Source organism: Argentina anserina, chromosome 7 (assembly GCF_933775445.1).
Source record: "Argentina anserina chromosome 7, drPotAnse1.1, whole genome shotgun sequence".
Taxonomy (NCBI): Eukaryota; Viridiplantae; Streptophyta; class Magnoliopsida; order Rosales; family Rosaceae; genus Argentina; species Argentina anserina.
The window spans coordinates 17,316,414-17,343,033 of NC_065878.1; the positions used below are offsets into that span (position 1 = coordinate 17,316,414).

The 26,620-nt window shown below is 37.9% G+C and overlaps 5 protein-coding genes across 7 annotated transcripts; 3 read left to right on the forward strand and 2 right to left on the reverse strand.

The window, feature by feature from the left end:
- The first annotated feature begins 435 nt into the window (after window positions 1-435).
- Window positions 436-4,867, forward strand: LOC126802694 (amino acid transporter AVT1C-like). Its single transcript, XM_050530362.1, has 12 exons — window positions 436-620; window positions 1,143-1,480; window positions 2,109-2,323; window positions 2,510-2,533; window positions 3,002-3,182; window positions 3,270-3,489; window positions 3,571-3,706; window positions 3,811-3,830; window positions 4,069-4,208; window positions 4,299-4,342; window positions 4,436-4,498; window positions 4,645-4,867. The coding sequence occupies exons 1-12, from the start codon at window positions 436-438 to the stop codon at window positions 4,741-4,743; spliced, it is 1,665 nt and encodes a 554-aa protein (XP_050386319.1). The 3' UTR covers window positions 4,744-4,867.
- A 725-nt stretch (window positions 4,868-5,592) lies between these two features.
- LOC126802636 (thioredoxin-like 3-2, chloroplastic) lies at window positions 5,593-8,307 on the forward strand. Of its 2 annotated transcripts, XM_050530287.1 has the most exons (6): window positions 5,593-6,003; window positions 6,242-6,316; window positions 6,924-6,990; window positions 7,546-7,563; window positions 7,663-7,771; window positions 7,998-8,307. In XM_050530287.1, the coding sequence occupies exons 1-5, from the start codon at window positions 5,678-5,680 to the stop codon at window positions 7,768-7,770; spliced, it is 594 nt and encodes a 197-aa protein (XP_050386244.1). In that variant the 5' UTR covers window positions 5,593-5,677; the 3' UTR covers window position 7,771; window positions 7,998-8,307. The 2 variants fall into 2 exon arrangements, with proteins under 2 accessions (XP_050386244.1, XP_050386243.1); XM_050530286.1 differs by lacking the exon at window positions 7,998-8,307 and having other exon boundaries at window positions 7,663-7,989.
- A 1,125-nt stretch (window positions 8,308-9,432) lies between these two features.
- LOC126801452 (pumilio homolog 4) lies at window positions 9,433-15,353 on the forward strand. The gene is made up of 12 exons (XM_050528803.1): window positions 9,433-9,623; window positions 9,780-9,846; window positions 10,088-10,769; window positions 10,869-11,682; window positions 11,803-12,394; window positions 12,493-12,634; window positions 12,711-12,818; window positions 13,086-13,298; window positions 13,381-13,491; window positions 13,798-13,992; window positions 14,363-14,537; window positions 14,632-15,353. Exons 3-12 carry the CDS (start codon window positions 10,098-10,100, stop codon window positions 14,670-14,672), a joined length of 3,063 nt encoding a protein of 1,020 aa, XP_050384760.1. The 5' UTR covers window positions 9,433-9,623; window positions 9,780-9,846; window positions 10,088-10,097; the 3' UTR covers window positions 14,673-15,353.
- A 5,212-nt stretch (window positions 15,354-20,565) lies between these two features.
- Window positions 20,566-24,307, reverse strand: LOC126802364 (OVARIAN TUMOR DOMAIN-containing deubiquitinating enzyme 12). Of its 2 annotated transcripts, none has more exons than XM_050529982.1 (11): window positions 24,145-24,307; window positions 23,492-23,862; window positions 23,162-23,403; window positions 22,536-22,609; window positions 22,008-22,062; window positions 21,840-21,914; window positions 21,662-21,735; window positions 21,520-21,568; window positions 21,144-21,228; window positions 20,999-21,055; window positions 20,566-20,909 (listed from the first exon to the last, which is right to left on the reverse strand). In XM_050529982.1, the coding sequence occupies exons 2-11, from the start codon at window positions 23,826-23,828 to the stop codon at window positions 20,860-20,862; spliced, it is 1,098 nt and encodes a 365-aa protein (XP_050385939.1). In that variant the 5' UTR covers window positions 23,829-23,862; window positions 24,145-24,307; the 3' UTR covers window positions 20,566-20,859. The 2 variants fall into 2 exon arrangements, with proteins under 2 accessions (XP_050385939.1, XP_050385938.1); XM_050529981.1 differs by having other exon boundaries at window positions 24,085-24,307.
- An 875-nt stretch (window positions 24,308-25,182) lies between these two features.
- Window positions 25,183-26,463, reverse strand: LOC126803691 (serine/threonine-protein kinase PCRK1-like). The gene is made up of 4 exons (XM_050531448.1): window positions 26,248-26,463; window positions 25,843-26,121; window positions 25,660-25,764; window positions 25,183-25,530 (listed from the first exon to the last, which is right to left on the reverse strand). Exons 1-4 carry the CDS (start codon window positions 26,461-26,463, stop codon window positions 25,183-25,185), a joined length of 948 nt encoding a protein of 315 aa, XP_050387405.1.
- Between the last annotated feature and the right edge of the window lie 157 nt (window positions 26,464-26,620).

Sequence of the window (26,620 nt, forward strand, 5' to 3'; positions counted from 1 at the left end):
CATGCAGGGACCTTTTGAAATATTCAACCTTTCTCAGCTAGAGTTTCTGCTGAAACTGTGTTTCAGTGTAATTCTCTAACGATATGAGTATATTCCCGTCTAGAATGTTTGGTCTTATCTTTCATGGTATGCATTTTTCATACTTTTTGTGTATCATTTTTGTGTGACTTTGGTCTGAGCTGTTACTGCCATATAAGCTTATATATATTTGGCTGGCAATTTGAATAGCTTTCTGTTTTTGCCTCAATTATGGGCTATATTACTTCCATATATAAAAAAACAATGTATCCTAAGGCTTACTTTGTTTTGAAGTCTGATCATTGACCCTTTATATCAGAAGAAAGCTGTGTATAGATCTTAAGCAAGCTTTGATTGATTTGGGGGTGTTCCATTTGAAGAAGGGTAAGTATTTGAGAGGAAGATTTGTGTAAGGAGATGAAGAACTCGGTGTCGGACCGCAGTTTTTACATTGAAAGTGAAGATGATGATGATGAGGAGAGGGACAATAGACACATAGAAGATGGGAATGATTCTGATTTTTCAGGTTCAGAAGCCGAGCAGCACCGGCAGCAGCAGTTTGAGCCTAGTTCTTACAATACGCAATGGCCTCAGAGTTACAGGTTCTGAATCTCTCTCTGTTCTTTTGCTCCTTGAAATTTCTTTTCTGGTCCTATAATTGTCCATGAGTTTTCAGTATTATGCTGATAAGTTTTGTAGGAATAGGATGCTAACTTTTATGGTGTTTTTGTTTGTTTGATTTGATTTGATGATGATAAATGATTGAAATCTTGCTTAGAATAGTAATCAAACAATGTATTCCATGAAGGTATTAGAGCCTATATTCAGTTGGTATCTCTAAGCTTTAGGAGTACTTCAACGTTTGGCTGGCTTTGACATATTGGATCATTGAGGCTAGAAGAACTTATTAAATGTCGTTTTTCCTGTAGATGGAAAGTGAGAATGGTTAAACTTAGGTCTTTTCTTTGATCAACTGACGAGCATTTTTTCTTTGATCACTTCCTTGTTTTGGAAAAGTGAGATCTGCCAGTGTTGTTGCTTTTGTGTAATGATCGCCTACTGTTGGATAAAGTTCTATGTATCTTAAGCTCCAAATACTTACTATTTCTTGATGACTGTTTCAGGCAATCCATTGACCTGTATACTAGTGTACCATCCCCTAGCATTGGGTTTCTAGGTACTCCATTGTCAAGATTAGGAAGCTCATTTCTTTCCTCATCATTTCTTTCGTCATCAGTAACGAGAAGGCACACTCCTGAGACATTACCATTTTTGGCAAAACCTCCGGTACCTACCTTTGGAGAACAACAACAGCAACAGCAGGAGAGACCAAGTTCTCATTCTTTACACTCAGCAGTTCCTTCAAGGAGGTCTTCAATAAGAAAAGATGATAAGTCCAGGATTTCTTATGATCATCATCCAATGTCTCGTCACAGCTCATTTGCTCAAGCTGTGGTTAATGGTAAGTATGAGACATGTTATTAGTTATTCTTCACTGCAGGCTCACATTTACTGCAATAATAATTTTTGTGTCCTATAACAACCACTGGATAGCTTTGAAACCTTCTGTGTAATTTACTCACCAATCTGAGATTTTGAGCTTGATATATCTGATGCTAATAATGTCCATATATACACCTGCATGTAGATGCATCCAATTTAGCTAATGCCTGCATACTCCGACATCCCACATTGGTATGATGTATGAAATATAACAACCAGAATACTTCCAAAACTAAGAAACAGATTACTTCACTTTAGATAGAGGAATATTATAGTTTGTGTTGTGCAGAAAATAGCTCATTGCTTTGTCCATACCCTCTTATTGACTTCAATTATGGGCATTCAAACAAAGAAGCAAACTTGAATTTTTATAATTTCACATGACTTCAGTGGTGGCTTAAAACATCATATCACATGGTCCACATGAAAAGATACAACTTGGAACAAACTTTCATGGTGCCTAGGCAGCCTAGCTATTTTACTTGTCTATACTGTGCGGCTGTGCCAAATAACTGTACGTATAACCTTTACGACTAAGAAGTTACCCTCACTTGATCAGGATTTTCTCAAAGATTCTATTGATTCAGGTATCAATGTTCTTTGTGGTGTGGGAATTCTTTCAACACCATATGCAATCAAAGAAGGAGGATGGATTGGCCTTTCCATTTTGCTTATTTTTGCAGTGCTGTCATTCTATACTGGATTGCTTCTGCGTTACTGCTTGGATAGTCAACCTGGACTTCAGACTTACCCGGACATTGGCCAAGCTGCATTTGGTACCCCAGGCCGCATTGCCATCTCGGTAAGCTGGCTTTGAGTATCAATTACTGCAAAAGTCCTATGTAGTTTGTAGAGCAATGTGCATTTACTGAATGTATTACGTTCTTCAACTGTTAATCTAAAAGTTACATACGCATTTACCTAAATATAATTTAGAAGTACTTCCCAGATTTCAGTGTTTAATTCAGAACTCTTTCTATGCCTGCAGATAATACTATACGTGGAATTATATGTAAGTAGAGCTGGCTTGACTGAGTGAGTATTTTCCTTATTGCTTTGGATAAAAAGTATGCGTCATATTTAACAAATTTACTACGGTTTGCAAAAGAAAGCAATGTGAGATAAAAAAAATAAATGGAAGTGGAACCAACCCTTATATTGGCTGGTGCCACATCTTGATCTGGTTGATCGACTCTTGTCCCTTATCAAACATTTCGGATCTGATGTTTTTTGGTATTAGTGTTTCTAACAAATGCATCCTTGATACATGTAATGCAATGCCGAGGTGCCTATGGTTGTTCTGTGTCTTGGCATGGTTACCAGTTTCAAATTTTGCTGTAGATGCAATCACCTATTCACCTCATTCAGTACTCAATTTACAAACTTGATGATTTTGCATATATATCATATTTTAATTCAAGTGTCTTAAGTTCATTCTGAATGCACATATCACCTATTATGAATTTGTATCTCCTTTCAGGCTTCTTGCATAGAATATATAATTTTGGAGGGTGACAACTTGTCTTCGCTATTCCCACATGCACACATGAACTTGGGTGGATTTGAGTTAAAACCGCATGTTTTGTTTGCAATTTTGACCACCCTTGCTGTTCTGCCAACTGTTTGGCTTCGAGACCTCAGTGTTCTTAGCTATATATCAGGTGAGTTTTAACTAACCAATTTGATACTCTCCAACTAGCCTCTGATTCTTTTGAAAGTTCTGACATTATGCTTCTGTTGGTTTTTAGCTGGCGGAGTCGTTGCCACCATTTTGGTAGTGCTTTGCTTGTTTTGGGTTGGTCTAGTAGATGATGTTGGCTTTGAGAGCAAAGGGACTCCCCTGAACCTTGCAACTCTTCCTGTTGCTATGGGTCTCTATGGTTTCTGCTACTCAGGTCACGCTGTATTCCCAAACATTTATACTTCATTGGAAAAACCAAACCAATACCCTGCAATTCTTTTAACATGGTAAAGTAGCAAATAATCCACCTGTGGAAATACTATTTTCATCATTTTATTATTTTAATAAATTTATTATTTTTCATGTAGCTTTTGCATATGTACTTTCATGTATGCTGGAGTTGCTGTCGTCGGTTACACAATGTTTGGAGAAGCAACATCGTCACAGTTCACTCTCAACATGCCTCAGGACTTGGTTGCCTCAAAGATCGCTGTGTGGAGTACGGTATATGCTAATAACACTTGTTGCTGTGGATGTTTTTGTTGTGTGTATTGAGAGAAAAAGTAGTGGTTGCTAACATAAAATCTGTTCTTTATGTGTTTCTGCAGGTAGTGAACCCATTCACCAAATATCCTTTGTTTTTGCAAGTTATGGAGACAATGTATGTTAACTGATGCACACACAGGCACACATACATGCACAAGCACGTATAAAACTTCAGTAGATCAGGAAAAAGAAAACAACACAAGCCTTGAGCTTTACTAATAACAGGCATGACAAACTAAAAATGAAATATTTATCAGACAGACAATAAAAATCGAAAATATTGCAAAAAACTATATATGTTTCTCCTTAATTAGAATCACATATGCATTAACTATATCTCCTGTTGCAATGAGTCTGGAGGAGCTGGTACCATCAGACAAGTCCCTCATGTACTCTTTCTTTATTAGAACAGGGTTGGTGATCTCGACCCTGGTCGTCGGTCTTTGTATACCATTCTTTGGTAAATCTCCCTAGCACATTAATCTTCATTGGCCTATTCCATCAGTACAAAGTGTTTTTACACCTCTTTATTGCTTCAATTTTGTGGCAGGTCTCATGTTGTCGTTGATCGGATCTTTGTTCACAATGCTTGTTGTAAGTCGAAATCTGTTTGCAGTTTGCAATCTAACCTGCTTGTCTGTTCTAGTAGCAATGACTCTTCTTACTAGCCAACTATTTTTACTGCAGGCCTTGATACTCCCTTGTGCTTGTTATCTGAGCATCCTCAAAGGAAGAGTCACTCGTTTTCAGGTAAATGTGTTACTTACTTTTGTGGACAAACACAAATGCTTCCATCAATTTCATGTGATCAAAATCTCTTACCTAGCTCCAATTGATTATAGATACTCTCCTTGCTTCATTGGTTTGAAATGTGCTTCTGTTCTTTCCATTTGCAGATGATACTTTGTATCATAATAATTATAGTAGGTGTCATAGCATCTGTCGTCGGAACATATTCAGCCGTAACTAAAATCATACAGAGTTTAAGCAGCTGAAGGTCTACTTTGTAAGACAGTGAGAGACACCATGATTCTGCGTCCCACAGTCGCAAGAGTCATTTGCAAGAACACCGTGAGAGTCAACATTGAGTTACATCGATATCTAATTAAAGTTACTTTTTTTTTCTTGTAGTGACTATCCCCCATCCACATTTTCATTGTTTGCATTAACTATAATGATTTTAAAGTTTGGTGAAATCCGTACACCTAGAAAGAAAAGATGTAAAATCCCTATTTTCATTGTCTCCATCTATAATCTATATTACACTTGCTAAGCCTTGCCATCGCGTTGTGCGGTACTCAATTTGATATTGTGTTATGCGGTACTCGATTTGACAACATGACTCAAAATTTAAACTCGCAAATAATCAACTTCTAATCGTAAAAAAAAAAAAAAACAATAACAATTCTATCAAATCTCACACATCTTCGGACCTCCAACTAAACGGCTAACATCAAAGCAAGCAAATTCTACAATCATTTGGAAATATTCAATTTTGTAACAAACGAAACTAAACAAGACGCCGTTATACCTTTCTCTATTTTATTTCTCGGCTTTTATACCTACTTATGGGTACAAATGTATTTTCTCAACGTATTATTAGCTCGCTTCCGACCAGTTATAGCGTTTCCTAACGTTTCCAGATGCACCACATTTTAAGATGGATTGGGAAATGCGCAGGATATCCCGGGAGACCCGCCGGAGGTGATAAGTACGTTAAGAAAAGACAATATTACCCCTCTGTTTTTAGTTGAAACTGTCGTCTGACGTTCAGATGCGCGCGCGCTGACCCCAAGTCAGCAAATTTGACTGAGCCTCAGTGGGTCCCACCACCATTCTCTAAACTCTCGACCTTTTCTTCGCAGCAAATATCGGAGACCCCAAAAACAAATATTCTGTCCTTCTCTCTCTCTGTTTCTCCGGTCAGAAATGTCCGTGACGTACCCTTCTCTCCGGTACCTGAGAACACGTGACCCGTCACGTGACTCCCAAACCCTTTCTGCTTCGCAAATCAAAGTTTCAATCTTTGGATTCCGGTTGCCAAATTGGGACTCTCCGGGCTCAAATCCGGTGGCCATTTCCCGTAAATTCGACGAAATCCGGGGGCCGATTAGGGCTTTGAGCCCAGAAGGGTCGCTGCGGGAGCTCGATGACTCGCCGGTGTCGATCAACCTCGCGCCCATTTGCAGCGAGGCCCAGTTCGATCAGGTCGCCGCCGAGGCCCAGCAGCTCCGGCAAGCGTTGGTCGTCGTTTGGTGAGTTTCTTGGTTTTATTGGGTTCTTGATAATTGGTTTTGGGTTTATGGATTAAGTTCAAAGTTTCAAGCTTTTTGGGGGGGTTTTGTTCGGAGTTCTGTTGGTAATGTAGGGTTTAATGCTTCAGTTGTGATTTATTTACATTCAGTAGTTTGATTTGTTTCAGTTCGTTTAATGCTGCGTTTTGTTATTTCAAAATGAAAGTTGTGTTGTTGAAATGGGTTTATGGATATGTAGGGTGGCAAGCTGGTGCAGGAAATGCATATATTTGAAGCCGAAACTGGAGAAGTTGGCGGCCGAGTACTATCCAAGGTACTGTTGAGAGTTATTGAGCTTTGTTGTAATGTTATAGCCAATGTCAGCTTGGAGGTTCAGAACATTGATGTTTCATTGTATTGAAGGTGTTCTAATCTGTGTGTTGTGGATTCTGCGTCAACTTAAACTACGTTCTAATTTAGTTTGTCAAAACATAAGCTTGAGACTTTAATGAGATGCTTGACCTGATGGTATCTGGCCTTGTTGATTCTAGAAAGAAAAGGACAATATTCTTGGTACTCTCTTTGACTCGTTATGATGATCTCCCTAAGATATCTCCTTGTCTGGTCTCTATGTACAGTCTGTAGAAGTTATTTTGAATTTCATTCTATGATACACTAGATTTCTATTTAATACCAGAAAAAATATGTGCACAAATTCAACAAGGCTATCCTATCTGTACTTTTGTTTGTTAGATTCCCCTTCCTTTTTCTCTTTCTTTTTTGACCGCTTCCCCTTCCTTATTTGGCATAGTTTTGTGCATGTACATGTTAGTTCTGTACTCATCTGTCCATGTATAATCTATGTGTTTGCTGTGGTAATTAAGAGTATGATGTTTTTCTGGTTAGAACTCTAAATTTATATCTAAATTGAATTTCTGTAGATTGGTGTTCTACAGTGTTGATGTCAATTCAGTTCCACACAAGCTTGTTGCCCGAGCTGAAGTCACTGTAAGTTTTTATCACACTTGAAATATATATATATATATACACTTCTTGTTTAGTGCCTTACTAAATATGAGATATCGATGTTTTCAAATAACAAATGTGTTTCCTCATGTAATCATTCTCTTATACAACTATTTGGAGAAATAATAACGGCCTTGATAGTATATGTTAGTCTAAATTAGTTTGTACTCTGGATCTTACCTATGCAAGATATAAGTTGGTGTTTTTGAGGATGCTAGTAGCAACAAAGTTATTTTGTGAGGTTGGAGTATATAAAAGGTCTTGTTTCTAAATTGTTTGGCATATTGAACTGATGTTATGTTTTTAAGGTTATGTGAAAAGCTATATGAGTTTTGAAACCATCTTTATATTTTGAGCTTCAGTCCATGATGGGTTTCTGAATTCTGTGTCTTTGATAATAATACAACCGTGGGAATTATTAAAACTTTGTCATTCCTATTATACTCTGCCTTGCTTCTACCATATGTATAAGCATGAGTATTGATTAATGGTTCTGTCCCTTGCATTTTTACATGGTGGACTTTCACATCTCTGCAGAAGATGCCTACTGTACAGGTAAATTCCACATGGATAAGTTATCTTTGAGAAACTAGGGATGTTTCTTCTGCCTTTCCAATTTCCTTTTCTTTAATAATGAGGATTATAATATTGCAGCTGTGGAAAGATGGCAAGAAACAAGCTGAAGTAATTGGTGGTCATGGCAAAGCATACTTAGTGATTAATGAAGTTCGTGCAATGATTGAAACTGGCAAGAGCACATAAGGTTTAGTATTACAGGCAATATCAAATACACATTTTTGTACCTTCTATTCACACATACATCAAATTTGTAAATGTACCAGTTTTAGGGATGACAATGAATTGAAAATGGTTATCTTGTTTTGTCAAGTTCCTGCTTTCTGAAGTTTGCTAGAAGTTTCCTTGGCCTAGCTAGATGACATTCCTTAAACTGCATAACCATGACTTTTCTTTTGTAATGTATGCTGCAGCCTTTCTCTGCAAGTACAATGTCAGTGTTTGTGTAAATTCAAATGGGTGAAATTCATGCCTGAAAGACTAGCTAGCAATGCATTTTACCGCTTTAACAGGGTGAGCCATAAATATAGAGCTGAGAGTAGTAAGCCTTCTTTTAAAGGTCAACCATGTGCAGAAAGCTCTCATTACTTCAATTTCGTACCCTTAAATTTTGAAGTCTGAACTCAGTGATTGTTAAAAATGTAGTAGTAGATCTTTTCATTTAACATTAGAATGGGTAAGTAAAGGAATGATGGGTGAATGATAAACATGACTTTGTCTTCCTTTTATGACGATCACTACCTTGAGCTGTGATTCAATTCCTCATTTATTTCTAAGGCATATGTATAGCTATTATATTATCCATCTGGATGAAAGGGTTGTTTTATTGGACTCACATAGTCCTTCGTTCTCTGTTGCAATATGGACTTATGTTCAAAGGTATATCATTTGAAGCTTCTTACTGATTCTATCGTCGTTGTAATTATGAATCTTATAAACTAACCCTTTAGCTCAGCATGTCGGAATATGAATTCACCATGAAGTCAGACTTGAGAACAACATCAATCCTAGTTTGATTGTGATGCAAATATCCGATGCCTACCAATAACGGAGTTGTTATGTTAGCTGTTTTTATAGAAGACGAATGCATCACATACGTGTGCAGATGCAATGCGCAGTGTGTGTTGTGTTTAACTGGGGGTTGGTTTAGAGAATAAATGAAGGCATTGAAACCAGAAGTCCAGAACAACTGCAGCGTCTAAATCATAACAAGCTGATGTCGCTAACAATCTCTTATACTGATCACTGTTTAAACTACTACTATTTTCAGGCACTCGGCGACTTCTATGACAATTAACACCGTGGGGATCATATGATCTAAGCTTAGTATTTGTTCATGTTATCTTGAACTAATTGTTTTTAGTTTTCACGAGTTTTGAACATAAACACCGACAGTCTACGAAAATTGTTACTTGGAGATTAATTAGCTTCATATAGAGGTAGATTAATTTCATGGCCGCTATAGTTATTTCTATTGTTGTACGAAGTAGTTTACTTTCATCGAGAGCGGCTAAAGCTAGTCTACTTTCATAAACAAAATGTACTGATAGATGTATATCTCTTGGAATATGTTTCATCAACTATATGATGAGCCAGATGAGGTCATGAGTAATATTTCAAAACCCAAACAAAATTTTTATTTGCTCCAACTCCCATGCAACGTAGTGAACGTACTCCTTCCCCCAGGACCCATCACCGTCCATTTCCGATCAACCGGCTCAGATTCCCACTCTTTCCCTTCGTCGTCCCCACTCTCTCTCTCTCTCTCTCTCTCTTAAAAGAGGCCATCTCGAAGAATAGCATCAGCCCCACACGATCTAATCATCCCCAAACCTTCTTCTTCTTCCCTTAAGCTTTAGCTCCCTCTTCCTCCGTCTCTCTTTTTCCCCCTGTAAAATTATAACCCTCTCCGGAATCCGTTCGCCTAGATTTTCAATTCTAGAAAAGCTTTCAATAGCTTTTCTTTTTACACATACATACATAAATACATATTCTTTTGATTGTACATACACGAATATTGAAGCCCTGATTTCCACGACGTAAGTTTCTGCGACGACAATGGAGTTTTGACTTTACCAATATATTTTCAATTCCTGAATATGACAACGAGTTACAATATTTGCATTTATTTATGTGTTGTACGGTTCTTCCCTTATCGATTTCTTTTGGTTTGATTCTTTTACTTGATGATGCAGCTAGCAGAAGATCTGGTCTTTATTTCGTTGATATTGATTGATGTGAGGATTTGTCATCACTGTAAAGGTACGCAATTTGTGGTTCCAATTCTTTCAAAATTTTGATGCTAAACGCAATGATCAGCATTTTTTTGGATCCTTCCATTAACAAAATTGGAGATTTTAATGTTTCTTGAGCCGAGCTTGTCATGTCTTGAAACTGTAATTAGTTGGAGATATTTAAAGTTGGAATTGATTATATCAGTTTAGGCCTTTTCAGCCTAAAAGTTTAATGTTTGTTGATTTTTGCCCTCTTTTTGATGGATTAGAGTTTTGGAGATGGCTACTGGGGGAAAGATATCTATCTTACCCACCCTGGATCACAATGTACGAGGTTCTAATGGGAATTTAGAGGATGTATTGCAGAGTGAGCTTGAGCTGATTCTAAGGGAGCATCGCAATCAGCACGCCATTCATAGGGATAGGGATTTGAATATGTATAGGAGTGGCAGTGCACCGCCAACTGTTGAGGGATCGCTGAGTGCTGTGGGTAGTTTGTTTAGGAACAATGATTTTATGGATAGGGATATGAGTAGCAGAATTGGTAGTAACAATGGGGACTTGTCTGAAGATGAGATTCGTTCACATCCTGCTTACCTTTCGTACTATTATTCACATGATAATATCAACCCAAGATTGCCTCCCCCATTGTTGTCTAGAGAGGACTGGCGTGTTGCACAGAGGTTTCAGAGTGGGCCTTCTTTTGAAGGCAATGGGGATTGGAGGAGGAACAATTTTGTTGACGATGGAGATAAGTCGTTGTTTTCCATGCAGCTGGGGCTTTCTGCACAGAAGGCAGAGAATGATTTGATCAAATTGAGAAATGTCAATAGGAGTAGCATGCATAGACAAGCATCGTCTGAGTGGCTTGATAGAAATTCGAATAATTTGACTGGATTCTCGACAAACGGACTTGGTGCAAGGAGAAAGAGTTTTGCTGACATTCTACAGGTAATCGTGTAGGAAAGATTGGCATGTACAATTTTGTGATGAAGTGCTTCGCCTTTTATCTTGGTGTCCTATTACATTGATATATGACATGTTTTGCAGGAAGGAATTGATCAACCAGCTTTGTTGTTAGGTTCCTTGTCAAGACCATCAAGTCGTAATGCTTTTGGCGATGGTATCAATCCAACCGGCATTGCTAATCCACATCAAGTAGGGTTGTGCAATGGAGTGGATTCCATAGAAGTGATGCACACCGGAGCAGCTCCACATGGCCTGATAGGAATGCAGAACCATGTTGCCCCAGTTTCTCATTCATTTTCATCTGGTGGAGGTCCTTTGTCAAGAAGCAGAACTCCTGATCCACAATTATTTGGAAGTTCTGGTCTTCCTCCTCATGTGGGAGGAGTGTTTCCTAATGCTGGTGGTTCCGACATCCACAGTGACAATTCATCTGCCATGACTGAGTTGCACAGTATGACAACAGATTTATCTGGCTTAAGCCTCTCAAAAGTTAGATCTGCAGATGAAGATAGTCGACTTCAGTCTCAGCTTCGCCGAGACCTGGATAATCAGCGTGATTTTCTGTTCAACACACCAAACAGTCAGAACCAGAGACTGCAGCAGCAACTCATTGAGAAGTTTAATGCTGAAACTTTCTCCCTTAATGCAAATTATGCTCATTTAGCAAATAAAAATGGGATTCTAACAAACCGTAATGCACCACATGAGCATGTTAATTTTCGTAGAAGAACTTCTTCTCCTAGTCTTTACTCAAACGAGAGTTCTTTTGGACTTGAAACTTTTGAAGGGTTGAATGCTCATTACCAGGGTGCAAATACTCCAGGAATCGACTTTGATGGTCATGCCTCTGGGGCCTATCCTGTAAATCAGAAGTTGAACAGTCATATTGATACAGGTATTTCTTATTGTTTCTGAATCTATTTCTGCATTCTATATAAAAAAAGCATCCTAGAACCGTAGTTGTATAGTTAGTTATCCCATAAATCTTCTTTTGGTTTGTATTTCATTGCAACAGGGTTTACTGGTAGTGGTGATAGCCAAAGTATGAACAGATTAAGGAACAAAGTTGATCATGGCCTTCATTCTTCCTATGTGGACCCGTCGCACATTCAGTTACTGCAAAAAAATATTTATGCAAGACATGCTCTGGCTAGTCCAAGTGGTTATTCTCTGGGTAAAAATAACTTTGGCACTTTACATGGAGAATTAGAGGGGATTCAGAAAGCATACCTCAAAGCAATACTTGCTCAAGCTCAACGGAAGCAACAGTACGAAATGCCCCTTCTAAATAAATCTGGGGGGTTTAATCATGGTTATTTTGGGAATCCATCATATGGTCTTGGCATGACATATCCAGGAATCTCAGTGGCAAACTCTTTTGGTTCTGGAAGCTCAATGTTTCAGAATGAGAAGATTTCCCGCTTTAATTCTATGATGAGAAGTTCAATGGCAGCATCAGTTGGCACCTGGCACTCTGATGTTGGAAATGACTTGGAAGGAAGACACGCATCATCAACACCATCATCATCCTTATTAGAAGAGTTCAAGAACAACAAGAATAAGTCTTTTGAACTTGCAGATATTGTTGATCACGTAGTTCCATTCAGGTAGTATAGTGCTTTGTTTCATTGTATATTATCTTATTATCTGTTTTTTATTTTTTTGTGGCATTTTTCTTGCTTCTTATCTTGTGTTCAAAATGCAGTACCGATCAGTATGGAAGTCGCTTTATCCAGCAGAAACTCGAAACCGCCACTGTGGATGAAAAAATAAAAATATTTCCTGAGATTATTCCTCATGCTCGTACCTTGATGACTGATGTATTTGGAAATTATGTCATACAGAAGGTATAAGCATTGTATTAAAAGTTTCAAGATCCTTCCTTGCATTCAATTTATTAATATCTTTCTGTGAAAATTGCAGTTCTTTGAGCATGGTACAGAAAGCCAAAGAAAAGAATTGACGAGCCAACTTACTGGGCACGTTTTGCCTCTCAGTCTGCAAATGTATGGTTGTAGAGTCATTCAGAAGGTGATTTTTTTTTCAATTCTTGGTCTTATTTCTCTTTATGCCGTTACATAATGCATTTCTAGGTTTCAGAATTTGCATGCCTTTGATGATATATATCATAACATATGTTTTTATCGCACTTGCTTCATTGTCATGTGCCATTGGCAGAATCGATGAGTATCTTTCTTGGATGTTGAAAGATGAATGCAAGTTTATGGATAAGAAATGTTTCAGTATGGTATACAATTCACCATATTGGGAGACTAATGCAATAACTTTTGCCAATAGGCCTTGGAAGTAGTTGACATGGATCAGCAGGCTCAAATGGTGTCAGAACTCGATGGTTCAGTCATGAAATGTGTCCGTGATCAAAATGGGAATCATGTCATTCAGAAGTGTATAGAATGTGTCCCTCAAGATCAAATTCAGTTCCTCATTTCATCATTCTATGGGCAAGTTGTGACGATGTCCACCCATCCTTATGGGTGTCGCGTCATACAGGTTAGTTGTTTACATTCTTGTTCTTTAGTACGTAGGGATATTCTTTATTTTACTATTTACTAGTGTATCTGTATGCCTTTAGAGGGTTTTGGAACATTGTGGTGACTTAAAGACGCAAGAACTTATCATGGATGAAGTCATGCAATCAGTATGCATTCTGGCCCAGGATCAGTATGGAAATTATGTTATTCAGGTATTCCAAGCTTTTGGAATGATCAACCACATGGTTGACCTACAAGTTTTTCATTTTAATAGATATATTTGGATTGTTTCTAAATGTTTGCTTGCATCTTGTTAAGTCATCTAATATGACATGTTCCTCCAGTCATCTGGCTGAGAGGTTTATGAACATTGACAGATAAGTGGATGCTGCTCTATGTGATTAATTTTTCTTTGATTAATTATTCGCAGAAGCCAATACTATGTACGATATGTCTGTACTAATACTTTGTGTAACTTCACCAACTGTCTGTACCTGATATAAACCTCTATTTGGTAGCATGTCCTTGAACATGGTAAACCGCATGAACGGTCTGCAATTATTCACAAGCTTGCTGGACAAATTGTAAAGATGAGTCAGCAGAAGTTTGCTTCTAATGTTGTGGAAAAGTGCTTGACTTTTGGGAGTCCTGAGGAGCGCCAGTTATTGGTAAAAGAGATGCTAGGTTCCACTGATGAAAATGAGCCGTTGCAGGTCTGTGCTATGACTAATTGTGTTAAATTTAAAATTTTGTTTTTGTTTATCTTTTCTGCAGAACATAAGTCACTTTATTAGAGATCGAAATTGATTTGGAAATCACCCAGTTACTTTTGAGAATAATTGAATCAACCTGTTTCACTGTGTTAGTAAAATCCCTTATGAAAGAATGATTTACTAACTTTTTTTTTATTGTCTCATCAAGCCTAGTCAGATTATTGAACTTGTGTATAACAGATTTACTGACGTGTTTTAATTCAAAAGAACGATGAGATGCAAGTTATTGTATTGTGTCAACACCTAGCCAAAGTATTGTGTGCCATATTCATACGTCTAAGTATCTAACCACGTTTACTAATATATGCAGGCTATGATGAAAGATCCTTTCGGAAACTACGTTGTCCAGAAGGTTCTTGAGACCTGTGATGATCACAGTCTTGAGTTGATTGTTTCTCGCATTAAGGTTCATTTGACTGCCTTAAAGAAGTACACTTATGGTAAACATATTGTTTCCCGTGTCGAGAAACTCATCGCAACAGGAGGTGAGGAAGCCTTATTTCCATTTTCATTCTTTCTGCTACAGATTTGCAACGTTTAACAACTGCTTACAATAGTTATAATCCACATTATATGCAGAAAGGCGCATAGGATTGTCATCCTCAGTGTCTTCTTCCTGATCATCCCAATTTTGGAGCATGGCAGGCATTTTTCCTCTAGCCACCATCAATAAGTATGCACCTTTTGTACAGCTAACGTGGACAGTGACCATAGCAAGTTTGCCGCATCGACCTCAATAATACAGAGAAGTTATAGATGTGAATAAGCATGATATCCAGAGTCTCCTGCCATACAATTTTGGGTACATTCTCCTCCTATTGTATAGTTTTGGCAAAGCTGTTTTTAATTGGACCATGAAGACATCACATGGAGGACCATTCTAGCTGTCTGGAGAAGGAAGGTCTATTATATAAGACTGTCCTTGGACTTTGGGAGTAAATTTCTATATCTTTTTTAAGTGTAAATGGTTAACTGCACTTCGATTTGAAAAAGAGGGTAAATAATAGGGGAGTATTCATGTATAGTAGGGTCTTCAACTCTGAGAACGTAATATAGTGTAAATATACATCAACTTTCTCGTCTACTACTCGTTTTGAAGTTTGAGAAATTTTTTACCGGATTAGAAGCTTATAAGTTATATCCAGTTGCAGGTTCTTGCAGTTAACATATACTTGCAGATCTGCAACAAAGTTCAAGAGGGAACCTAAGTTTGTCTCACCAACGAGGTCAGAGTTTTTATAACGATTGTCTATGCATTATATGAACCAAATTGATTCTGAACCATCTTCAGAATGGGTGAAGAGCAATTTGATTCTTGAGGGGATAATAACTTTCGTGTTCTAGCATAGCATGTTTTTTTTGTTTTCACAAACAAATTTGTAACTACTAGTCATTGCTTGAATGAATGGTTTGGTTTGTTAGTGCTCATGATGCTCAGTGTATATAGATGATATGATAACCGCCACCAACTAGGAATGAAATATAAGAGAAGTCCAGAAAAACAATCTGTATATAACACAAAGCATAAGGCAGCAGAAATAACAAAAATAGTACACAAGGGAAATGATCAAAATACTACAACAGATGCATCTAGAATCGATGCTTCAAGATGCAAATTCCACGAGACAACATAAAGTGTATAGACTAGCTCAATCCTGTAACAGTAGACACTGAAATGCAGAACCGCTGCACAGGTTCCGTGATATATAAGTAGGACTAGGAAGCTGTTTAATTTGATGGAGGTGAGAGGGACGGAATAGAGGGAATTGTGGTCGGAATGGTGGGAAGTGAAGGAATTGTAGTGGGGAAGGTAGGGAATGTAGTGGCTGGAAGGGGAGGTAGAATGAACTTGGGAGCAGTGGGAAGGTTTGGCAATGTTGGATTAGGGAGAGATGGCATTTGGGTGTTTGGCAGAGATGGGATTTGTGATGTGGGTTTTGGCAGAGTTGGCAATGGGGGCAATGCAGTTGGCATAGGCAGTGTTGAAGGCAATGAAGGTAGTGGAGGGAAGCCCTTAGGAATCGGAATCGATGGGATTGAAGTCTGTAACAAGTGCCGGGCGGCGAAGCTCATGTCAGTGCTTGACAAACACAATGCTACTACCATGATAGATAATAGAGAACAATGTTTGAAACCTGCCATATTGGTTGAAAAATAAGGATATGAATCTGTGTTTGATGTTTGAGTTGAGGGAAGGATGAAGGGTATTTATAGGTTGATGAGGCCACGAAGTTCTAAATGTTTGATAAAATCTAGCTGAGGTAGTGTGGAGAAGTGGTACTGGGTAGCTTACCTTCTTATGTAGTTTGGAAACCTACTCAGGTTCTCAATTACCTACCCCTTTTAGGGGATTGCTTTGTTAAGGTATGCACTAATAAGCAGTCTAGCTATCAACTAATGTTAACGGGAGCTAAATTATGGGACTACTTTGTCTACTTCAAAACACAGTTGGTAGATATATATTTGATCACCCAGTCAGCTAGTGCTTCCAGTTTTCCACCAAATGTAGTGACCAACGTATTACATTGCAAGAGTTAACGTTGTTAAAACGCACGAGAACATTAAACTGATTCGTTCTGCTCTTAGCAAAATGCGTTATCTCATTCCTACCATGTTTAGGATTTTGAAAAGGTGGGTGTGTTTATCTCAAATATTAAGAGGTGACGTGGCTTGAGATTGGAACTATGGGGATCCGATTTAGTCAAGGTCAAGTGATGACAGCACAACGAGAGGCAGAAATCTAGCAAAGAACTGTATTTGCAAATTTATACACAGATTAGATAGCCAAGTTTTTAGAACTAGTGACATTAGTACAATTCATTTATGCATGTTCGTCAATGAAGCAGGTCCTTACCATTTTCTCCCACAACTGCCTTTTGATCAACTAGTTCATCCCTATGAATTCTCCTATTATAACTGAAGAGATGGCCTGGCTTGAGCTTGGAACTATGATGATCCGTTTGGTCAAGTGACGACGGCACAATCAGAAGGCAGACATCCAGCAAGTTTACAGTACTAGTGAAATAGATGCAATTCATTTATGCATATTCGAATATGAAGCAGGTCCTTACCATTGTCCCCTACAAATGCCTTTTGATCAACTACAGTTTATAGGGATAATAGGAGTATTCGTAATAGAAGACAAAATAGATACAGAATCTGCTTGTACTAATCGAAAAAGTTTGTTATCAAAGGAAAAAAAATTATCGAAAAAGTCAGCTTCTAGATGGCCATCACCTAAGTAGCACGGACACGGACACGATTCAATATATAGACACGGCATATATAAATTTTTTTAGACACGGAAACGTAGTGGACACGTTAATTAAATATTATTTTAAATATATATATATATATATATATATTTATTTATTTAAAAAATAATTTATAAATTTGAAAGTATTTAGAATTTTATATATATATATATATATATATATATATCAAAGTGTGTATTAAAATGATGAAAACATAACTTGTTAGAATGACTAAAGACTTGATAAGTACCTTGGATAACTAAGGTCTGAATCTCATCACAAACATTCTTATTTGAGTGCCTTGAATGACCAAGGTTCGAATCTCACCATAAACATTTTCACTTTTATTATGAGTTGGTGCGTGTCCGGACCGTGTCCAAAGTTAGTTTGCGTATCCGAACGTGTCCGTATCCGACACACAATACGGTGCCCATAGCACGTGTCCGTGCTTATAGGCCAATCACAATGTGGTCATGGAAAAGTCAAGGCTGACAATCTTTACTCTGAGAGCTACCTAGAGATTTTTCTTTGGTCAAATAAACTTAAGATAGTAATAAAACCACGTCTTATGCATTTCCCAAATTATAAAAAAGAAGAAGCAAGTAATGGACAGTAGGGGTGGACACGGGTCCATTCGGTTCGGTTTTGGACAAAACCCATAACCCAACCCAAATTTTAAATTCGGTTCGGTTCGGTTCGGTTTTTCTATTTTAGAGACTGTAACCCACAACCCAACCCAACCCGTACGGTTCGGTTCGGTTCGGTTTTTCTATTTTAGAGACTGTAACCCACAACCCAACCCAACCCGTACGGTTCGGTTCGGTTCGGTTTTTTTTCGGTTTTATCCGTATGTAAAATACGTAATATTATATATATATATATTAATTCATCTAATTCAGACCTCATTTGACCGTCAGAATTTTCGGTAAATTGAAAACCACTATTATGCCCTAAGGGAGGATCCATTACAAAGATGCGAACGCCGAAAGCCGTTTGCATATTTGAAGTCAACTAATTTTGTTACCTATCGTGCGCGGTCGCACTGAAGAAATCTATTTGGCAAAACCCCGGTCAATGAGGTTTTATTATGTGAAAACACCTCTTTTTTGGTTGACCGTAAGTCCGAACAGTCAAATCATGTCCAAAACGGACGAAATTTTTACGGGGTCCCTAAATATATATACCGATCACATCTGCTGGTGTCGATCGACCATATTTCGAATTAGAGTTGACGATCACCTAAGTGTCAACTAATGCATCATAACCTTTATATTAGGTTTAAAATAAAACTATCGCATTATGAAACGACTATATGAAGAAAACTTCTAGGGGTCGATCGACACCAGCTGATGTGATCGGTATATATATTTAGTGACCCTATACAAATTTCATCCAATTCAGACCTCATTTAACCGTTGGAATTTTCGGTAAATTGAAAACACCACTATTATGCCCTAAGGGAGGATTCATTACAAAGATGCGAACTCCGTAAGCCATTTACATATCTGGAGTCACCTAATTTTTGTTACATATCGTGTGTGGTCGCACTGAAGAAATCTATTTGGCAAAACCCCAGTCAATGAGGTTTTATTATGTGAAAATGCCTCTTTTTTGGTTGACCGTAGGTATGAACGATCAAACCATGTCCAAAATGGACGAAATTTTTACGGGGTGCCTAAATATATATACCGATCACATCTACTGGTGTCGATCGACCATATTTCGAATTAGAGTTGACGATCACCTAAGTGTCAACTAATGTATCATAACCTTTATATTAGGTTTAAAATAAAACTATCGCATTATGAAGCGACTATATGAATAAAACTTATAGGGATCAATCGACACCAGCTGATGTGATCGGTATATATATTTAGTGACCCTATAAAAATTTCATCAAGTTCAGACCTCATTTGACCGTCGGAATTTTCGGTAAATCGAAAAGACCACTATTATGCCCTAAGGGATGACCTATTACAAAAATGCGAACGCCGAAAGCCGTTTGCATATTTGAAGTCAACTAATTTTTGTTACCTATCGTGCGCGGTCGCACTGAAGAAATCTATTTGGCAAAACCCCGGTCAATGAGGTTTTATTATGTGAAAACGTCTTTTTTTTGGTTGACCGTAAGCCCGAACGGTCAAACCATGTCCAAAACGGACGAAATTTTTACGGGGTCCCTAAATATATATACCGATCATATCTGCTGGTGTCGATCGACCATATTTCGAATTAGAGTTGATGATCACCTAAGTGTCAACTAATGTATCATAACCTTTATATTAGGTTTAAAATAAAACTATCGCATTATGAAGCGACTATATGAAGAAAATTTATAGGGATCGATCGACACCAGCTGATGTGATCGGTATATATATTTAGTGACCCTATAAAAATATCATCCAATTCAGACCTCATTTGACCGTGGGAATTTTCTGTAAATCGAAAACACCACTATTATGCCCTAAGGGAGGACCTATTACAAATATGCGAACGCCGAAAGTTGTTTGCATATCTGAAATCACCTAATTTTTATTACCTATCGTGCGCGGTCGCACAAAATAAATCTATTTGGCAAAACCCCGGTCAATGGGGTTTCAATATGTCAAAACGCCTCTTTTTTAGTTAACCGTAGGTACGAATGGTCAAACCATGTCCAAAATGGATGAAATTTTTACGTGGTCCCTAGATATATATAACGATCACATCTGATGGTGTCGATTGACCATATTTCGAATTAGAGTTGGCGATTGCCTAAGTGTCAACTAATATATCATAACCTTTATATTAAGTTTAAAATAAAACTATCACATTATGAAGCGACTATATGAAGGAAGCAAGACGGCTAAATAATACGCCTCTTATACATTAGGTCAATTAAGTTAGAAATTAGGTGAGGCTATGAGGCCGACTACACTATTTTTTATTTAAAAAATAATAATAATGTAAAATTATAAATATGACAAAATGATGTCGTTTTGTAACGTTGACCATTGACTTCGGGTTTTTCGGATCGGTTCGGTTTCTAAGGGACTGAACCCAAAACCCAACCCAAACAGATTCGGTTCGGTTCGGTTTTTTTATTTTCAGTTCGGTTTTATTCGGGTTTCGGTTTTTTCGGGTTCGGTTTGGGTTCGAGTCTGGTTTTTTTCGGTTTTCGGGTCAGTTTGTCCACCCCTAATGGACAGCAAGAAGCCAAGAACTAGGAAATCTATAGCTTGTGGAAACTGTTTATGTACAAAAAAAAAAGAATGACAAATGATCTAAATCAGAGGTAAGATAAGTAAAAGAACTCAAAAAATCAAAGAATGGAAACTATTTACTGTACGTGAAACTTTAGCAGTGAGGGTATCGGCTATCTGTGCAAAAAGGACAAATCAGGGAACTACGTCCAATTGGATAAGCCAATTCCTAACGTTGAACGAGCAACAGCTTTCAGCCTCTGATCCTGGGAGCCGAAGATTTCAATTGAAACCTCCTCAAACAGATAGTGAGTCTGTGTCAAACAAGGGTTCGTCACTTCCGCAGTTCCACCATTTCATTTACTTTGTGCTCAAAAGTTCCACCAATGCTTCTTTTTCTGTAAGTTAGGCGGAGGAAGTTCTGATGACAAATCAAAAACAAGAGGAAGATAATTAGGTCAATACCCAGAATCTTGCTGATACCTTACATAAGACCAGTTATTCATTTACCTCCTTCAGGATAGATAGAATTATAGTGCACCTCAGCCCAAAAGCTCAAGCAGATAACTGCACAAAGTAAATTATAAGTATGTGTGACAATGGAGAACGGCAACAACCTAACTTTGAGAGTATTATAACTTCGATAAACAGTTACCTCTACTAGAATTTGAAACATGTGGAAGAATCTCAATATAGCATGTATCCTTGAAAGAAGTGATAACAAATATCTTGACACCATACTGCAATAAAGTAGTGGACATATCAGTATCAATAACAGAACTAAGCAAGTACGACATGCTAACTTATAATAGACGGTTGTGGTGCACACTTATAGCACTTAAAAAAAGAAACAGGAGTTAAAATTGCTTAACATCTCATCATAAATGAGAAAATAAGTTACAAACTTAAGAGCCAAGAATTGTGTCATTTTTCTTACGAAGTTGGGCCTTCTAATAAGTTTGATCATAGCAGCCTAAATGAAAAAGTGTTATTTTTTAACAGAAGAAACTAGCAAAAAAAGTGTCTCATACCGAATCTGCAGCAGCCTGCAACGTGACATGGTCACCCCATTCACCACTCCTAATTTATTGACGTCAAACAGAAAAGGGTAAGCAAAAAACTAATTGAAAGATATAGGACAAAAAAATAAAGGATACAAAGATGGGCACATACTTGCTCATTTTTTTAATGTAATCAACATAACCCATTGGAACATAACCATCATACATCTCTGGGTGATTCTTAAGCTGAGAAATCAATCGTTATTCAAACATCAGACTATGATACAAAATAAAATAACAATATAATTTCATAAAGTAAATCACTTCCACGTATTGAAATACCAACCAACCTGTTGAATAATTTGATCTCTTACAAGGCTGTGGTATTCAGAAGAACGGTATAGTTGATCTGATAAAGCACGAAACTGGAAACAGACCAATAAAGAGAAACTCTCAAATATATAGGTGGAAACTCACTATTACAAGTAACAGACCTAAAAACTCAAACAAGCACCAACCTGACAGTTCCCATCTCCCACAATCTTACACTCCACCAAGTCATACAACTTTAGTCTAGTAAAAGAAATAGAAAAGAAGAAAATGCATCAGAAGTGAAGCACTGCAGACCAATTCTATATAAACAGACAACAAGCAAAAAGGAGCACTGAATGGATCCATCTCAATTTTTTTTTGACAGCAACTATTAGAGAATGTAACTAGAAATGATGTCCCCACCTTTGACTGCATGCCACAGAGAATAACATGATCACCCTAAAACAAATTATTACTATCTTACGAAGAAAAGTTTTATTTAAACTTTCAGAGTATTAAGAATTTAAGATGATAATCTATGAATAGAATAAAATCCCAAAAACAAGTCTAACTTCCAAGTATGTGGTCCATCCATCACCACAAACAGACTTAACTCAATTTTTAGCCGTAGTTTAACAAACTGGATGTGTACTTAAAAACACAAATAGATTGAATACACGAAGGATTTCACAAAAATCCCTGTAAATAATGAGATAGTAGAAATAACATAGCACCTTTCAATAAGCCTCTCATGATCTGATATCTCTTCATCAACTGTGGGTATTTTCTCATTTGTTTTCGGGATATGCTGCATTTGTTGAAAAAGAAGACAATTAACATTTTCCAATTGATAGCATCATAGAAACTAGAAACTAGAAGCAAAAAATAAAAATATAAAATATCTCAGAGAAATTGGAAAATGGACAAATACACATCTGATCTATGTCCACTCATCCCAACTCATATAAGAGACTGACCAACTTAAGATATGAACTTCTAGTCTGTGCTGACAGAGGCTGAGACTTTCCTTACTACCACACAGGCTGGGGTGAGCTGTGCTCAGTCTATAAGCTTGCAGCGTTACTTTTGCACATATTCTTAAGACATTTAGTTTGTTAGTTGCTAAATCATTTACATAAGTAACTCCGCTTCTCATATTGCTTGATGTACCTCACCAGTCACCACATGATACTGTTCGATTAATTCTTTTTTTTTTTTATGGAGAAAGAAAGGGATCTAAGACTGAACATAAGTCATGACAATAAGCAAAAGCAGTGGATACGAAACATGCCAGCAGATTGTTATACACTGTCTGTACTGTGTTAATCCCTTTTTTGTAATTTATAAAGATTATACTTACCGGAACAGGAACCATCTGATTCAGTCTTCTCCCTACTTCACCATCAAGAGCATATTCATCTGTAATGTCCATCGGACGCGACATGTATTCCCCATTCATCAAGTGCCCTCCTTCACTATTTTCATATGCTTCCCCGCTTCCATTTCTCCTAAAACCATCCCCCTCATTTTCTTGATGACAATATTCATTGGTGTCCATCTTACTGCTAAAATCATTCACAGCATCCTGAACGTTTTCGAGCCCTGCAGTGCAGCAATTAATCACAACAAGTTCAACAAATACACAATACAAGCAACTGAACTTATCAAAAATGTCCATCTTTTCCCATACCAGCACCACTGTGTCTGCTCGAAGGAACGAGCCAATCCTGTGCAAGAATCGACACTTGCAAAGGCGCATCACCATAACTAGAAAGTCCGGCTGCCTCTTCCTTTGCAAGTCTAGATAACTCCTCTTGTAAAGCGCGAGCCAAAACCTCATCATTCTCCACATTACAAGGCTCAACATAACCTTCACTCACGCACTCCACTTGACTAGAGTCCCATTGGTATCCAGTAACAGTACTTCGAGAACAATCGTTTGAAAGAGTGCAATCCAACAGCTGATGCAGCCCCCAACGAACAACATCCTGATCAAGGTTCAATTTTGCCATGTGATTGTAAAACATTCCACACCACTCTCCTTGCTCCTACAAACCTAACCTGCCAAACAGTATAAACCATAGTCCTCATAAGCTCTATCACAGATGATCTAAACTCATAAAACCACATTCAAATCCCATCACAACCCCATCATAAAAATCTGAACTTTCCAAACTTCACCAATCAAAAGTTCAAAACAAACCCAAATTCACATACAAAACATGAATCACTAAAACCAAATTACGACATAAAGATTGAAACTTTATGGAACTTCAAACATACCCAGAACAAGAAACAAGATTCCAAATAAGAGCAACAGCACCAGGGACGATGTAAGCGCACCTTTCAAATTAAAGTCAGGCTCTTTGACGATAAAAAAGAACTTCCAAGATAAACGGGCTATGTAATGCACGCGCCACCTGGTTTGGCCTTGGTCGCCGGGAAACTTGGGAACAAGAAAAGAATAATATAGGAACCGAGGAAGACAGAAAACTTGGGAACTCGGAGTTTGGTTTTTCTAGAAAGAAAATCCCAAAACTTGTGTCTGGTTTTTAATTTATATATGGGACAGGTTTGGCCGGTGTGAAATAGGGAACTGCCACTTTATGATTTTGGGAAAGCGGGCCGGGCGGGTTTTGCCCGTGACCCGGTTGAGATGACACGTGTTTGTTGTTAGGATTGATGTGGATGTGTCACACGTCTAATGGGAAACATATGTTACCACCTTAGGACGAAATATGTAGCCTCAATCTTTGACTCTTGATAATTAAGGGGTTTATCCTTGTTTTATTTAGTGATTGCACACATAATCAACCTGAAGAAGGTTGTTTTTTTCGGGCTCTTATAAAGAAAGTCGCGTATCTTTGTTTTTGTTTTTGGTGGTTTTTTTACAACATGGATAGAGATGTTCTTGATATAATTTGAGTCCTCATTGGTTGTTGGTATAACTTATCAAACTAGAACATGTTATGCATCGAGATAAAAATAAAAAACCATCAATGATTTTCGGATGTTTCATGTTGTCCTATTATTTTTGTACCGTTTTAATGAGATTATTGTTGTCGAAAGAAGAAAGAATTAACAATGTGGCATGGAACTGATTCCTTTAAGGGCTGGTTTAGGGTTAATCCTTTCTCCGCCGGGTTGAAAATCTAGTTCTGTCACTAGAACGTTTACTACTTTAAGACATGGATATACAACGCTTAATATTTCCTAATTATTATAGAACAAAAGCGACGTCGCTTGTAATTGTATGCTACTTCTACTAACATGACTCCATTCCCAGTAAGAATTTATGCATTGATCACATTCAACTTTCCCTACGTGCTAAACATTTTTTTTAAAAAAAACAAGCTAGCGGGTCACCATCGTTTTAGAAGATCAAAATTCTGATGTCTCTGCCATTGTAGACACCATTGCGAGGACCTCACTCATTTTAGGTCGCTGTTTTGGATCATCTTGCAAGCAATGATCAGCTGCAAGTGCTGCTAGCGCCATGGCAGATTCGACCGAATACTGTCTTTTAAGCTTGGGGTCTATCATCATCTCCAAGTTGCTTCTGCTGGAGCTCCATAGTTTCTTAAACTTTCTGTGTCCATCATATGGCTGCTTACCAGTTATGAGCTCCAAAATAAAAACGCCATAGCTCCACACGTTGCTCTTGGACGTCAATTGTCCTAGCATGATGAGTTCAGGAGCTTCATACTTCATAGATATGATTGGAACGTCCTGCATCAAGCAATGTGATGTTTATGTGATCAAAATTTTCTTCATCGCTGAAGGACTCAAAGACGTATGATCTCTGAAGAGTTAATTAACAAATTAAACGTTTAAGATCGATGAACCAGATCTGCATACCATCAGGTTGTCATCGAAAGGACCTAGTGTTGCCGTCGCGTGCTCTGACAATTTGGCATTTAAGTTCTCATCCAGGAGTATGTTGGAGGACTTAAATGATAATATCTGCAACATCCATGCGTGAAGAAAGGAAATTAAAGGAATTAAGCATATTAATTGTGAATATTGTATGCAGTTATGTACCTTGTTATCTAAGTCATGATGCAAATAAGCCAAGCCTCGAGCAACATCTCGGAGTATGCTAAGTCTCTTTGCCCATGAAAGAGGTTGATGCCGCCCCCTGTGTAGATAGTCATGTAAATTTCCATTGCATGCATCTTCTTCCACTATAAATCGCACAGGCTCTACATGTACCTTCTTCTTGTATCGAGTGACACAGTATCCCACCACTCTAACAAGGTTTGGATGATCATCAATAGCCGATACTTGCTTTATGAGCTCCCTCGCCCACTTTTCGTCGCTCTGTCAAATACATTATCTGAAGTAGTTAGAATATACGATCGAGTATTGAAACAATGTGCATGTCCCTCGATCTATACTTGTAAAAGGAGATGATGAGTTAGCCAGTACTATTGTGTACGTACGTACTTTTGCCTCAAGAGTAGGTCTTCGGGTGATCCGATAGACAAGTACATTGAGTTTTGTGTTGTTGGCCTCCTTGATGACTCCCTTAAAAATCTCAGATCCAAAGTCTCCCCCTCCAATGAGGCGAGATGAGCTGAAGTTCTTGGTTGCCTTCTCAAGCTCCGAGAGTTTAAAGACTCTGAGGCCGCATGTAGTGGTCAAATGCGTGTAGGAATCCATGGCTAGCTGCACTTGAGGTTCTTTCTCTGAAGTTTGATTTGGTTATGTGAAGGATGCAGCAGCGGCAAAACGTACTCTTTATATATAGCAGATTCCCTTCTGAGGAAATTCTTTTTGTTTTTAGTCCTCATGGAGTACTCCTTTATGAATCAGGAAA

Bases quoted from the DNA above. Each gene is read 5' to 3' on its own strand.
- LOC126802694 (XM_050530362.1), top strand. From the start codon at position 436: ATGAAGAACTCGGTGTCGGACCGCAGTTTTTACATTGAAAGTGAAGAT. The intron at 1,481-2,108 runs GTAAGTATGAGA...CTATTGATTCAG, and splicing joins TGCTCAAGCTGTGGTTAATG to GTATCAATGTTCTTTGTGGT. The intron at 3,707-3,810 runs GTATATGCTAAT...GTGTTTCTGCAG, and splicing joins AGATCGCTGTGTGGAGTACG to GTAGTGAACCCATTCACCAA.
- LOC126802636 (XM_050530287.1), top strand. From the start codon at position 5,678: ATGTCCGTGACGTACCCTTCTCTCCGGTACCTGAGAACACGTGACCCG. The intron at 6,004-6,241 runs GTGAGTTTCTTG...ATGGATATGTAG, and splicing joins CAAGCGTTGGTCGTCGTTTG to GGTGGCAAGCTGGTGCAGGA. The intron at 6,317-6,923 runs GTACTGTTGAGA...GAATTTCTGTAG, and splicing joins GCGGCCGAGTACTATCCAAG to ATTGGTGTTCTACAGTGTTG.
- LOC126801452 (XM_050528803.1), top strand. From the start codon at position 10,098: ATGGCTACTGGGGGAAAGATATCTATCTTACCCACCCTGGATCACAAT. The intron at 12,819-13,085 runs GTGATTTTTTTT...TTTTGCCAATAG, and splicing joins GTTGTAGAGTCATTCAGAAG to GCCTTGGAAGTAGTTGACAT. The intron at 13,492-13,797 runs GTATTCCAAGCT...TCTATTTGGTAG, and splicing joins ATGGAAATTATGTTATTCAG to CATGTCCTTGAACATGGTAA.
- LOC126802364 (XM_050529982.1), bottom strand. From the start codon at position 23,828: ATGTTTTACAATCACATGGCAAAATTGAACCTTGATCAGGATGTTGTT. The intron at 22,063-22,535 runs GTGCTATGTTAT...TTCTTTTACTAG, and splicing joins CATGAGAGGCTTATTGAAAG to ACTAAAGTTGTATGACTTGG. The intron at 20,910-20,998 runs GTAAATGAATAA...ATTTGTCATCAG, and splicing joins TTCTATCTATCCTGAAGGAG to AACTTCCTCCGCCTAACTTA.
- LOC126803691 (XM_050531448.1), bottom strand. From the start codon at position 26,463: ATGGATTCCTACACGCATTTGACCACTACATGCGGCCTCAGAGTCTTT. The intron at 26,122-26,247 runs GTACGTACGTAC...TGTATTTGACAG, and splicing joins GACCTACTCTTGAGGCAAAA to AGCGACGAAAAGTGGGCGAG. The intron at 25,531-25,659 runs GTATGCAGATCT...TGCTTGATGCAG, and splicing joins CTTTCGATGACAACCTGATG to GACGTTCCAATCATATCTAT.